General features: G+C 38.2%; 1 protein-coding gene across 30 annotated transcripts in view; it reads left to right on the top strand.

Annotated features, from left to right (window-relative positions):
- baz2b.S (bromodomain adjacent to zinc finger domain 2B S homeolog) overlaps positions 1 to 15,265 on the top strand; it is a 156,836-nt gene that overhangs the window by 116,946 nt on the left and 24,625 nt on the right. For 18 of the 30 annotated variants that reach the window (XM_041578665.1, XM_041578657.1, XM_041578656.1 and 15 more), the window contains 7 exons: positions 922 to 1,302; positions 2,462 to 3,074; positions 4,473 to 4,757; positions 5,796 to 5,856; positions 6,153 to 6,261; positions 8,660 to 8,761; positions 14,912 to 15,122. In XM_041578665.1, coding sequence (XP_041434599.1) covers positions 922 to 1,302; positions 2,462 to 3,074; positions 4,473 to 4,757; positions 5,796 to 5,856; positions 6,153 to 6,261; positions 8,660 to 8,761; positions 14,912 to 15,122 — 1,762 coding nt within the window. The remainder of the gene's footprint in view (positions 1 to 921; positions 1,303 to 2,461; positions 3,075 to 4,472; positions 4,758 to 5,795; positions 5,857 to 6,152; positions 6,262 to 8,659; positions 8,762 to 14,911; positions 15,123 to 15,265) is intronic. The other 12 variants (XM_041578664.1, XM_018238814.2, XM_018238813.2 and 9 more) reach the window with 1 other exon arrangement.

Here is a 15,265-nt window from a genome sequence, read left to right as displayed (position 1 = left end):
GCATTGTTTAAAAGGATATATTTTACGGGCTTTTCATGGCTCTTGTCTAATAACTTTAAATGTTAGCATACAAAGACTCTGTAGAGACTTTTAGCAGAGAGAATGATATTGTCCTATGGGATGCAGGTGTTGTCTCTCTGCTCTTGAAATATGCAGACATATAGTCCTTGAAGCCAGTTCAGATGCACAATAGCCACCACTTTACACAGCTTTAAGAGATGGGTCAATGACTGGAGGTGTGTGTACTATATCTACACAGGGGCCCTATGCTGACTATGTGATCACTCTGGAGCCAGTATTCAATAGGCAATATTATTTTAATCAGATAGTAATACTGAGCAAACACTGTTGGCTATTAGTGTTAGTTGACCCCACATACAGATTGTTGCAGTCCATACAATTTGTTGAGAATTATGCTAATTTCATAGATATGGTAGCTAAGCTAGTACAGGTATGGGATCCGTTATTCAGAAACCCATTATCTGGAAAGCCCAAATTATGGAAAGGCCATCTCTCATAGACTACATTTTATCCAATTATTTCATTTTTCTCAGTTTTAATAAAACAGCACCTTGTACAAGATCCAAAATTAGATATAATTAATCCTACTGGGTTTATTAAATGTTTACATGATTTTCTAGTAGACTTATGGTATGAAGATTCAAATTACAGAAAGATCAGTTATCTGGAAAACCACAGGTCCCAAGAATTATCAGTAACATCCTGTACCTAGAATTAATATGCATCTGCTTTAACAGCACAATGTTGTGTTGTATTGAGATTGTTGCTAAATTCAGTTTTGCTCCATCCGTACATAAAAAATAGGAGTAAGTTCCCATAAGGTTGTATCCCTGTAGATGACATATGTAAAACGCCCATTGAAAATTAATTATGTTTGACTCCATCTTGTCTCTATTTTAGGTGCTATTACATAACCTGAAAACTGATGGGAACAAACCCGAGAAGTCCCAGGAGAAGAGAACTCACCAGCAGATACCTCTTATTTCAGACTCCCAGACTCACGTACCATTCCAGTCCCAGCAAAAACATCCTCAGGTTTTGTCCCAGCATCTTCCCTTTGCTTTCCCAAGCTCTCAGGCCAAGGAGGAGACTGTGAACAAACACACAAGTGTCATTCAGTGTACAGGACTGATCTCAAATGTGAAGCCTTTGACTCTGCTAAATCACTCCAACAAGGATAACTGCTTAAAGCTTGGAACTCCTTCCACTGATGGAGTTAAAGTAGGGACTAAAAATACCTCTGAAGAATCTGCACCTAGTGACTTGAGAATAAAAAAAAAGGTAAGAAACGTGAATACAAATGTTAAAAACTTTGTATGAACTGACAGGTAGCCTCACTCTGCCTGGATGTCTGCACTGGTGTCACATCCTCATAATCCTATTAGCTGCTCAGGAAAATGAGGATGTGACACTAGAAATAGGGCTTTTATTATTTTATCACTAAACAGAGCAAACAGAACACTGAAAGTACTTTCATTTACCAGTTTCTCTAGTTCTATAGAGCAATAATAAGGGGGAGAGAAAATAGTTAATCAGTCCACAGATAAACTCATGTTATAATGAATTCCTCCTAATCTGTAAATTTGAGGCAGATGCTGCTGCTGAGAATAGGAAGTGGTTTGTTTATTCAGCTCTCATTATTACTTTTTTATTAGTAAAAGTAGTGATTCCAGGATTATTGTTATACAAGGATATTAGTTGCACAGTGGCAGGTGTGTGAATACCCCAGCACTGATCAATTTCACACATTTCTCTCTTGTGCATATACTAATAATGGAGAGATTTATGTGAGATTCTGCGATATGGCATTTCCCATGACAAGCAATAGATGACAATGTCAGGTGTTATTATGCCACAAAAATGTGTGTGTTAAATCCTAAGAGTATTGCACATTTTTAAAAAAATGGCTGCATATAGATCAACTGCAGAGGAGAATCAACCTTTTGTTGGATTTAATGAATCTGAATCACATTGGTTTCCTATTCCTGTATGTAAAAACCGATACACATTCCTCACCTTCCATGGAGGCTCCAGAAGAATGTCAGGCTGTATTCCAAGAATTTCAGAAATCCTTCTGTAATTCTAAGTTCCCCACGAACTGTTATACCGTTGGTTCTGGCTGTAAGGATGGCTGTTACTGGATGTCAGGAGCTGAGACACAAGCACTTTATTTGAGTGCCCTTTGTTCTGAACTAATACAGCAGAAACCTACCAAATTACTCTCCTGGCATTGGTGGAACCTTCAGTGACAATTATTCCAACTAGTGTTTGGTACGGTAAAGAAATAGTTACATTTAGATGTATAATTTTTAATCAATCAGTTTCACTCTTCAACACCTTCCATGTGTAAGAAGGAAAATGTACCTTCATGTATCAATATACTTTTATATACCTTTTCTATCCTGCTTTCTTTCTCTAAAGACTTTGTTTCTTTATATAGGATCAACACAAGGCAACATTCCCAGCACATGTAAGCAAGCCACAGGAGAGCTCCAAGCACCAGAAGAAGTCATTTGCAGGTTTGCAAGTGTCTAAGTCTCCCTACAGTTCTTTAAGTCCCCATAAAACAGAAAATAACCATTCAAATCCATTCTTGGCAAATGCACTGCTAGGAAACAATCACCCCAATGGGGTCTTACCAAACATTATCCAAGATGTTCCCCTTGCACTTACCACCAAAGCAAAGAGACAAGGTAAACTAAATGACAGTTCTGCATCTTCTCCTGGCTCCCAGTTTTCCTCTCCAATAAATCTGTGTTCTTCAGTGAGAAAGACTTCTTCCAGTCAGTCTTTACTTGGGCCCACCAACACTCCAGTTCTGCAAAGTATCTGTAAAGAGAAACCCCCGGGCAAACCTAATTCACCAGCAATAAAGACTTCACATCGTGTCAGTGCCGCTAAGTCATTATTAGATAAATTCAGAGGGGCGGACTCTGACATTCCTAGCAGCAAGGATTCTGATGACTCTAATGAGGAGGAGGAGGAAGATGATGATGAGGACGATGAAGAAGAGGATGAAGATGATGAAGAAGATGATTCTGACAGTCAGTCAGGTCTGTCCTTTTATTCTGTAAACATTATGATTTTAGGCAACAAAAGCTTACTTCTTTTTCAAGGTACAGTGTGGTAGCGAACTACACCTCACTGCAGCAAATAATAAAAAAAAACCTGACAATCAGACAAGACACCGTTTAGCATGTATACTGTGGGGTGTTCTATAAACTCCACCTGCCTCAGTTCTTAGCTTTAAAGGGGCTGTTCATCTTCCAAACACTTTTTTCAGTTGAGTTGTTTTCAGATTGTTTACCATAAACAAAGACTTTTTTCAATTTATCTTTTACCTATTTCCCAAAATTGAAGTTTAAAGTTTAATGTTCCTGTCTCTGGTGTTTCAGTCTGGCAGCTCAGTGATCCAGGAGCATCTGAACTGTTACCATTTGCTACGTTTAGTTGACACAATTTCTCAGCAATATCTGGGGAATATTAGCAACTAAAAGCTGCCTTTAATGAAACTCAGGGGTTCTGCTCAGAAGGGACAGAGATAACAAATGTATCAACTAAATGTATGAATTTAGAACAGATAAATAGTTGGTGACCCCCCACCCAGAGCTGTTTTAGAAGGTGAAAAATGAAACTTTACTCTTCAATATTAGAAAAACTGTTACAAATAGAAAATAGAAAGTAACTGGAAAAATACTTTATTCAGATGAACAATCTGAAACCAACTGAACTGAAAAAGTGTTTGGAGATGAGCAACCCCTTCAAGTAACATATTCCACCCACACTGAACCCACTGATAACTATCAGACTGTGTGGGAGATACTTGACCCAGAGCAAAAAACTTTGTTGTATAATTATCCCATCACAATGTGTATGGGCTTATCAACAAGCAGAGGTAGAGGTCTGGGGCTTTTTTTTATTACAAGGGTCTAGATATGTCTGGTGTTTAATATAAGTGGGTCGTTTAGTCTTAAGGCTAGAATAGTCAGGATTGGTTGTCAGTCATGAAATATGTAGGATCTCACTATAATAAATAAGTAGAATCTTACTATGATTAAGAACAACAGAGTTTGGGGAACTTTGATCTGTATGTATGTATTTATATAGCACCACAATTGTACACAGTGCTATTACAAGGTGTGAGCACAGACAGGGGTATAGTAATAATCAAGTTATACCATAACATTAGATAAATCAATGCTTACAATCTATTAGATCCAGAATAACTTAATAAAAATGAGAATTTGGTCTGTTTTGGGCCTCAGGATTATTGGTAAGTGGGAAGATCTGTTTGGTACTACAAAGGTCCAGTATCAATCACTGCCCTGTGTCAGACTACATTGGAATTAGCCAATGCATGTTTAACTAATAACCCACTGTGGCTCAAAGCATTGGCCATCAGAAGCTATATTTTTTTTAAAAATGCATGGAAAGTATTTGCTTTTCAACAGAGTCAGACAGTAATTCGGAATCTGATTCAGATGGATCAGAAGAAGATGATGATAAGGATCAAGATGACTCAGACAGTGACACAGAAGGGGAAAAAACTCCATCAAAACTTAACAAAACCGCTCCATCCATGAATAGCACAAGCAATAGTATTACTGCGCACTCCACTCCCCTAAACCTGCAGGTTATAAAGAACCCTGGATCTGCTCCTGTCTCCCTGTGTCCTGAAGCTCAGACCCAAGAATTTCTTGCCTCATCTTCAACGCTTAGCCCAAGTACACCATGTGGTATTTACAATTTTTATTTACTGTATATATGTTACAATGTTAGTTGTACACATGCTAAATTAGTGCAGGAAGAGTATATCACAGAATATGTTTAAAGGGTTGTTAATCTTTAAATTAACTTTTAGGGGCACATTTACTTAGGGTCGAATATCAAACCCTCGATATTCGACCATTGAAGTAAAATCCTTCAACTTCGAATATCGAAGTCGAAGGATTTACTGCATTTCCTTCGTTCGTACGATTGAAGGAAAAATTGTTCGATCGATCGATTAAATCCTTTGAATTGAACGATTTTCCTTCGATCAAAAAAACCTAGTAAAGCCTATGGGGACCTTCCCCATAGGCTAACATTGATGCTCGGTAGGTTTTAGGTGGCGAAGTAGGGGGTCGAAGTTTTTTTTAAAGAGACAGTACTTCGACTATCGAACGATTTTTAGTTCGAATCATTTGATTCGAAGTCGTAGTCGAAGGTCGAAGTAGCCAAAAAAAACATTCGAAATTCTAAGTATTTTTTATTCTATTCCTTCACTCGAGCTAAGTAAATGTGCCCCCTAGTGTAATGTAGAGAGTGCTCTGAGACAATTTGCAACTTTTTTTCACTTTTTATTTTTGAGTTATTTCGCTTTTTATTCAGCAGCTCTACAGTTTGCCATTTCAGCAATCCAATTGCTAGGGTTCAAATTACCTTAGCAACGATGCATTGATTTGAATAAGAGACTGGAATTTGAATAGGAGAGGCCTGAATAGAAAGATGAGTAATACAAATTAGCAATAACAATATATTTGTAGTCTTACAGAACATTTGTTTTTTTACATAGGGCCAGTGACCCCCATTTGAAAGCTGGAAAAAGTCAGAAGCAGAAGGCAAATAATTCAAAAACTATAAAAAACAAAAAATGAAGGCCAATTTAAAAGCTGCTTATAATTAGCCATTCTATAACATACTTAAAGGTTAACCACCCCTTTAACATGTGTGACTGGTTTGTGCTGAGCTGCACTTTGTCATGCCTTACTGTAACCATTTCTATATTGTTTAAGGTTCTGGCAAAAGAAGAAAAGTAACTGATGAACATGAATTGGGCATTCCATTAAAATATGGGTAGGTTATTTTCACTAATCGCACATAAGGGTAATTGCTGGATTTTCTTAAGTAAATGGAGTATAAACTTGACAGTGCACCCTCTACTATGCTAGATAACCTTTACCACCCAAAACTACAACTCCTATCTTCTTTCTGTATTAAAATAAATTGAAAATTGATGTTTGCAGACAAGTGATCTTTGATACAAGAGGAATATTGGTATTAAATATGGCATTAAATATGGCACTGAATTATGTTTCTGCATCCATGTTTGACAGTGCATATGTTGTAACAGTCTTAATATTTCTATACAGCTGGCAGAGAGAAACAAGAATAAAGAACTTTAGCGGTCGTCTTCAAGGGGAAGTGAACTATTATGCTCCATGTGGCAAGAAATTCCGACAGTACCCAGAAGTAATGAAGGTAAACTATGCTATGGAATCTTGTACCATTAGTATTTTTATCAAGAGCCCTGCCACCTGAGGTTTTTGTTTGATAAATGTCACTTAAATGCTTTGTACAAAAACATATATTTTTCTGCTGTTGAGTTACAAGTGTCTTCCAGAAATAAGAAGGCTTTAAAAGGAGCCACATTCTTTTTTCTAAGCGTTCTTCCTTTCATGGATACAGAAGTGCCATCCAGTTATTGATACCAGGAGCCTTTATACAGTATATTATATACTGTATATCAAATACCCTTTGGTATTTTCAGGCATCTACAGTTTACATTGCTAGATCAAGATTCCATCTTGTAATGGGTTAAATATATGAGGAGCAGAAGTTCTTAATAATAATTGCATTTGCTTTTCCAATATAAAGGTCACAGGCAAGCCAATAATGTAGTGATATTCTGGCTGGGTTGGCATTTATGGGTTACAATCTTATCTTCCCACATAACTTTATGTTTGCTCTGTGAATATGGCCACAGCTAATGTACTTGTAGCTCTACAGGGTCTGTTGACAATATTGAGTTCTGTTGGAGACCCATATATGTACTTTCATTTAGCCCAAGATGGTATGAGGCTATGTCCTGGAAGGCATAAGGTTTGCCTTGGTCATCTATATAGATATAGCACCATAATAGGATGTTTACATCCATTTGCCTTACTACATTAGACCAGTAAAACCTAGGTTTTCAAAGTTTGCGCATTATATTATCTAAACTGAAATCTAAAACTGACAATACATGTAATAATCCAACTAAATAAACTGTATGGCATACTGATCCAACTGTTCAACCACTGAACCAGCCCTTGCGTTGCAAGGGGCCATTGCAGTCTGGTCAACCTTGAACTGATGTAATCATCACGTTTATATGCAAGCAAGCCCAATAAGATTTTTTTTGTCCATCAGGCTAACGGGCTGCCAAGTTGATCAAGACTAAATTGGCATTCATTATATACAGTACCTTTGGACAAGAATATACTGTCTTATGTCATGAGATGCCCCTGTTGCTTGCAAAGAGGAGCAATGTTCAGTCCCTGACCCCAGTACCAACCATTTCTGTCAAGAGACCCTATTATGAAGGAACATTTTTCACATCAGATAAATTATCCAGCTAGACTTATATTTTTACTCTTAAAGTTATGTTCTGCCTAGGAGGCTTTTACTTTGTTCCTTTGACAAAATATTAGACTCAACAGCATCCCTGCAAATTATTTGCAGCAGATTCTCGCATAAAAATTGAAGTCCTGCTATGGCCAGTTTAATAGCTCTTCGGGATACAGACATGATTGGTTAAAATGTTGGATGGGGATATACACATTTGTTAATGGTCTCAAAATGCACTTGGGGTACATTTTCAAACATGTGTTCAAGTGCTCTTGAGTTGTAGTGAAGCACCCATTTGGATATAAGTTTAGAGGTACATTTGGACACAATACAAACACAGATAGGATTCTGAATAGAAAAGCTGTGGGGTAGAAAAGCACAGAAGAGAAGCAGCAGCCTGGTCCAATAACACTTAGCAACCCACTAGTGAGCACTTTGTGCAAAATTTTTATTGAGTTGTACAGGTTCAGTTTGCAGCCTAAACATGGAATAAAAAGAAAAGAAAACCCTTGGATTTTTTGACCACTGTAGATTAAGTCCTACAAAAAGTACTTGTGCTCTCAATTAAAGAGCAGCATGTAACAAAGGTGGTATGAAAGTGATACCTACAGTATCTAACTATTGGTCTGTGATTCTAAGCAAGGAAGGGGCTACAAGTGGCCCTGAGCTGCTGCTCCCACAACAGAAAATCACCAGGGAACCTGCCTGCACAGGATTTATGTGCTGATGACACTTCTATATCATCATGGAGAATGCCTGAACTGTTAAGATGAATTGTTCTTGTTAGTGTAATAACATGAAACAAGCTATTAACAGCCATGGCTCATGGGATGTCCTGTCACCACTGCTGAGTATCAGAGACAAATATGCAAGATCAACTCCCAATGATGACAATGAAAAGTAACTACCCAAATGTGTGTAGGTGAATATTTTGAGCACAACTCTCACAAGGCTTTTCATTGCCATCAATGGAAAGTAACCAGTGGTGATCCTTGGTGGTTTGATCATGACTAATTAGTTAATGATATAACATCTTGTGTACAATAGTTCTAAGCAGAAACCAAATACTGCATGATTTAGGGAAACATGACAAACAGACATAAGAGACAAATGAAAGTCCCCCGATTTAGCATGATCTGTATATAAGATGAATACTATATCAGTGTTTGTGTGGGCAGCAGAGCATGCCATCTTCTGGGGGAAGCTAGGCAACAAACTTATGCTGTCATTCTTTCCAAATCTCAAGTGAAAAAATCTGTGATTTTTTCAGTATCTCAGCAGAAATGGAATAATGGATATCTCAAGGGACAATTTCAGCTTCAGTGCAAAAATAAGAGTGGGTGACTTCTATGAAGCCAGAGATGGACCACAGGTATCCACTTACAAATTCTATAGTCCAAATAGTGCTAGCACAACTGCTGCTACTAAGTCACATTTCTTACAAATCTGACTTATTATTGGCTTTCACTTATCATTATTTTACCATTTAAATTAAGCAATACATTTAAAAAACCAAAAGAAAGAAATTGTGATAAAAGCTGTATTATCACAATTTGGTTAGACTATATATGTGTTTAGTAGTAGTGTTGTGTAGTTTGTGTTGTTTTTGTTTTCATGTTCCACTGGCTTATTTTTGGCTTTTCAGTTTTAATTTTCACGCCATTTTACTTAATTTCAATTAGCAGTATACAAATTGTAGAACTGTATTATCACAATATGGTTAGACCATGTCTGTGTTTAGCTGTACTGTAGTTTGTGTTGTTTTTGCGACTTTAATAATGTTTTGTGCCCATGTATTTATGTCTGGAGTGCTAATGTTTGTTATAATATTATTATTATTATAAGATAACTTGTGGCATGTAGTTTTTAGTAATTATTTGACTTAAAATCTCTGGAGTGATGATCCAGTTGGCAACAAGATGCAGGTTGCACTTTTTACATATCAGTTACCAATTAACATAATCAAAAAGAGTATTTACCGGTAGACATTTTCAAGTAGCTAACACCACTGAGCACCTACACAAGTGCTCAGCAATCCAACCTTCACTGATCTGTCAATTTGGGTGTCTGTCCCAATTAAACTACTATCTTTTGGGGATGACATGGATATGTTTTCTTTTAAATTATCTCTGTGTCCCTTTAGTAGCTGTGATAGTCCTCCCAAATGCACTCTTCATGTTCCCCAGAGTGTTCTGTCTTGAGTGCATTTCTTTAATTGATCTGTACACATGTTAAAACCCTGCTTTCTATCTAGCTATATATTCGAATGCACACTGTCTCAACATATTTTGATGAACAATTTTATGATTCTGGTGTACACACTAACAGCCTATTTTGATGTACAGTCTGAGAGCTACATTATGTGACACCTGCCTGTCTTATATCTCATCCCATAACCCATATTAATAAGTTGTCCCTATCTTTGCTGCTTAAACTCCCTTTACTTTTTACTCTTCTGGGAAGACTCTCCATTAGATGTTGGAACATTATTGGATGAATTTGATTTATATTTATGCTTTAATAGGTAAGAAGTTGGGCATTGAGACGTGTCTCATATTGGACTTCCACTTTATTTCACAGGAGTTCAGTTCGGTTGAGGTCAAGTGGTGTGTATAAGCCAGTTAAATTCTTCCACTCCCATCTCTGCAGAACCATTCTGTATGTACTTTTGCATGGAATTCTTATCTACTGAAACAGAAAAGGGCCTTCCCCAAACTGCCAAAAAGTAGGAAGCTCGGCATTATCAACAATGTCATTGTATGATACAATGGCACCTGTGTCTAGCTTAAATAGCACGTTCCTTTACTTAAAGGGGTGTCCAGATACTTTTAGCCATATAGTGTATGTAGGGTTGCCACCCGGCCAGTATATTACTAGCAATACATTAGAGTTCAGCCCTTGTCCCACCCACTTGAGCCTGCAGTCTGCCTGGAATCTAACCTACCCTTTTCCACTTCCATGGCCTTCGTTGACCCAAATTATATCTAGCTTTTATCCAACGCAAAATGCAAAAGCCGGGGAGTGTATTCTTCACAATTTTAGTCTTAATAACTGATATCGGTAAGCAAATCTAACTTGAAATTTCTTGTAACACTTCTCACCAATTACATCTGTTGGTTCGGGTGCATGCCTCCCCGAACCCCGCGCTTAAATGGGGGAAGCAGTCTCCGCTATAACGGACTTATTCATAAAGTAGAATGATTTCTTACCGGATTAATGCTTTGAACCGGGTGCAGCCGCCTCGAGTCCATCGCCAAGGGATAACGTTATAATCAATAGTCAGTCTGTACGGCAGTGCACTCGGACCCCGCAGGAAAAAGCCACCGAAGTCAAAGTTCCACGTTAAAAAGATATAAATTTTATTTGAACTTTAGATATGCACACAAGCGTCTGAGGTCTTAGATGCGTTTCGTGTCAACGCACTTCTTCGTTGACCCAACTTGATGCCATATCTTCACCCCTTTTTCCCCAACACCCCACCCCCTATGACACCACAGGTCGACCCCCTTTGGCATCGCACACTGGCTGGTATATTATTTCCAAAAAGATGATGACCCTAAGTGAATGACAAACAGAGAATAATGTGCCAGCCAAACAGAATATCTATAGTGTGTGTCTGTCTGCCTTTTGTTCCTGTTTCTTTTTGTTTTAGAAGAGTAAGATAGAAATGATCATGTCAGTATGGGGCTCATTTAAATCTTCAGTAAGCCTAGAATAACACTATGGGACATAAATATTAATTGAAATGTGGTATCAAATAAATTGCGTATTTATATAGCCTTTATGCATGCATGGCAGTCAAATAAATTGTCCATTATAAACAGTGAATCTAGGCCATTGGAGTAGAGTGTATAGCTCTTAATGGCCAACAAACACTTCTGAATGCTCCATCATTTTACGCCAACTCAGACCAGATGTGACCCAAGTCAATGGGACAAATTAAGGTAGTGAAGAATTTTGGCATGATAAAGTCCTGTAAAATCCGGTGGTACTCAGAGCCAGTGTTTTATATGGCATTTTCCAATTTAACACCTCTTTTTACACAAGACTTTTATACCCCACTACAAATATGCAAAACTCATTTATTACTAAGCACGATTTTACCCAGCGTACCATGGCGTGTAATTTCTCCTTTATTTCAATGCCATTTTGGCTTTATAAATATGCCCCTATGTATGTGCAAATGAAAATAGAAGTGGTGTGTTAGAGGTCTACCCATACAAATGTATGTGGCTGCAATGTTCTTAGCAAGGCCAACTTCCTTAGCACATATCCCTGTATTGTACAGTTTATATATATATATGTATGCAGTTCTGGAATACTGAAAATAAACTGTGCAGCTGAACTTGAAAAGTGTAGGATAGGAAAGTACCTTCTAACCTGCGTGAAAGCATCTCTGATGAATTGATGTTTGTTTTTATCACATTCTTAGTCACTAATATATTAGGAGCTCTGGGGATACTAGGGGTCGTTTACAATGTGCAAGGCAGGGTGCAAAAACTAAGCACAACGCCCCATGTTATTGCACTTTTCACCCCTATGCCAAATAAATTAATTGCTGCAGGTTTCTATACTCAATGAATTCCGAGCTACCCGTCCTTTATCTGTCCACTAATTTGCGAATCATTCAGACGCACAAATTAGGTAGAGGCTAGAGATACAGTCCACAATGCAGTCCTGTACATACCAAACATGGAATGGAACATGCTTTTGCACCCCTTAGTGCCCTTGCACTTACCGTATATACCCGAGTATAAGCCGAGTTTTTCAGCATCCAAAATGTGCTGGAAAAGTCTACCTCGGCTTATACTCGGGTCAGCGGGCAGTAGCTGAGATTGCAGTCACTTTTAATCATTCCTATACCAACAGTTCACTTGGGGAGAGACTGCAATATCCCACAATGCCCTCTGTTGGTTATATGAAAGAATAACAGTGCGCCCTCTGTTGGTTATATGAAAGAATAACAGTGACTGCAATATCACACAGCGCCCTCTGTTGGTTATATTAAAGAATAACAGTGCGCCCTCTGTTGGTTACATGAAAGAATAACATTGACTGCAATATCACACAGTGCCCTCTGTTGGTTATATGAAGGATTAACAGTGATGGCAATATCACACAGCACCCTCTGCACATGGTAGTGGGACAGTAGGACAATGCACACAGTAATCCGTTTGGCAATTCTCTGTCACCATCAACATTGCAAAGAAGTCGGGTTGATCGCTGGGGGGGTCGCTTTGGCAGAATGTGCGCTGCTGGGAGACAGGGCTGTAGTTGTGTCTAGGCTTATACTAGAGTCAATAAGTTTTCCCAGTTTTTGTAGATAAAATTAGGTACCTCGGCTTATACTCGGGTCGGCTTATACTCGAGTATATATGGTATGTACAGGGTCATAGTAAATGACCCCTATCCTGTTACTTGCATTTAAAGAGGGTTAAGGTGCTACTCACAAAATAAACAAATCTAAAGTTATCTACAGTAACTGTCCAAGACACTCACCCAACGAGAATACTGAATACCTGCACAAGCTGCCTTGCTGATATCTTATTTATGGTGATGAGGAGCCCAGTGCCGGTTATAGCGTAGTCATTTGTTTTCTAACTCCTCATCCCCCCATCCACTCTGTAGCAGTGCCCTAGGCAGATGCCTATTCTGCTACCCCTAGTTCTGGCCCTGGAGGTAAATCATGGCAGAAGCACCACTTTGTGTACATAATATTGCCTGTTGGTCTAAAAGGCAACTTACCCTTTCATCCTTTTTTCACTTTTGGGATCATAGCATGACACAGGGCAGAGGAAGACTTACAGGGGACGCAAACCTTCTGCAAACCTTTCCAGTTAAACTACCCAGCTCTTCAGAGTAGATCATCCAAACTAAATTACACTGTGTGTTAAGAACTGCCGTTCATTAAAAGCTGGAGGGCCTGGGTGGCCACAGCCTTTCTATACTACCTTGAATAAACTTATACGTGTTGTTATACATCTTATGCATTAAAAGCCCAACAAAGCGTTAAGTATCTAACAAACCAGGTGCAGGATCCCAATTAGCTGCACAGAAAAAAATGATATTTAAGAAAGAAACAAAAGTCAGCTCTCCTGTGTTTTGTTATTTTTCCCTAATCATTCTAAGGTCTGTTAATTAATATGGGGGAAAACATGATACTAAGATACAGCAACAATTAGTAATTCCACTGTGTTTGTTCTTGAGTCCTTGATGGCATCAAAGGAAACTAGTTTTGTTCTGATAACTACGTGACATTGTGTGACCTTGGCAGATATTTTACAGAATGAGAAATATTATCTGTGCTCACTAAATGTGCTTTGGGACGTTTTTATTGTCCATTTCCATTACTGACAGGTAAGGGGCAGCATATTCATGTATCTCCATAGAATTACACTGTATACCAAAGATTGGTTTTGCCCATTTTCTCTGCTGTTACCTGTGTATAAATGTAACCAGTGAAATCAGCTCAGCTCATGTTGTAATTGTGATATTGGCAATTTGGCATTGCCAAGTTCTTAGTTAAATATGCGATCTGTTACCAAATTCAGCCAAGCTGATAAAATATTGCATATAATAGTGCATATGTGTGGTTCTGAGTATTAGTAGGAGCTGGCATACAGCTTGTCTCAGTTTACATAGTTTGATGCTAAATGCATAAGCCAAATCAAGCAATATAGCAGCTCAATGTGTATATGCAAAAATATATATAAGGCAGATTATGTCCTTTAAATCAACTGTATCCTAATATTTACAATGACAATAAATGGAACACTGAGACTGATTGTAATAGGAAGTGATGTTGGGAGTGCCATTGTATTTGATTTGATCGTCCCTTGATATTGGGATAGTGTGCATTTTCTGTTACTTCATGTATGTTCTCTAGGTGCTTTTACAGGAAATACCACATAATCAGTAAAACATATATTTTGACAAACAAATAAGATAATGGGGACACATACTGGCCAATTATGCATTTACAAAATGATCTTACATTTGCCATCAGACGGGGCTTCCCGGAATACCTAGGAGACCTAATGAGCATTTTTCCCAAATATGACTTTCACATTGCTCTACCATCAACCTCTCTGAAGCCCTACTGCAAGCAACCCTGAATGGGTGCTCCCATTCTGCATGAAAATAAATATACAAATGAGGCACCTCTTAAGGAGTAATTTATATTAATATGTTGTAATGAAGGAAAATAAAAGCAATACAAACCCTGCTTACATATCCATAAGTACAGAGTGGGAATATTCAGTCTTTGAGCAGGTGATGTTTATGTAGCTGAAGATATAGATGTGACATGTGTTGGCACTATATAAAAAAAGAATAATAAAATTAGTGAATCCCAACAGGAAAGCGGTACTTAATAAATCTACTAAGTTAGACATTTCTTTATTTTTACCCCTGAAAGTATCAAATGGTAGGATACGTGTAATTTATGTATTGTAAGAATGGACTGTGGATTCTGAAGCCACGTGCACAGTGAATTAACCTATTTTTGTCTCCCTGTTTAAAGGGAATGCAGTGGTATCTTCTGAAAGAGGAAGAAATAGTGCCACGGATCCGGGCCATGGAAGGACGTAGAGGCCGGCCTCCCAACCCAGACAAGAAGCTGGCTAGGGAGGAATCAAGGATGAGACGAAGGAAAGGGCGTCCACCTAATGTAGGAAGTGCTGATTTTGTTGTCAATGATGATGCCAAGTTGTTAAGAAAACTGCAGGCACAAGGTTGGTTGAAGTGAAAAATTTAACTCTGATTAGGCAATGCATTTGTCACATACTAAAGCTACTATTTCCCAATCACGGTTCACATAGTTGGACAATAGTAATTGCTCACAGATCTAAATCCTGTTGACATGACACACATTGAC

The sequence above is a fragment of the Xenopus laevis genome, chromosome 9_10S, assembly GCF_017654675.1.
Source record: "Xenopus laevis strain J_2021 chromosome 9_10S, Xenopus_laevis_v10.1, whole genome shotgun sequence".
Classification (NCBI taxonomy): domain Eukaryota; kingdom Metazoa; phylum Chordata; class Amphibia; order Anura; family Pipidae; genus Xenopus; species Xenopus laevis.
The sequence above is the reverse complement of the archived record's forward strand: the minus strand, read 5'-3'. Positions and strand labels throughout refer to the sequence as shown.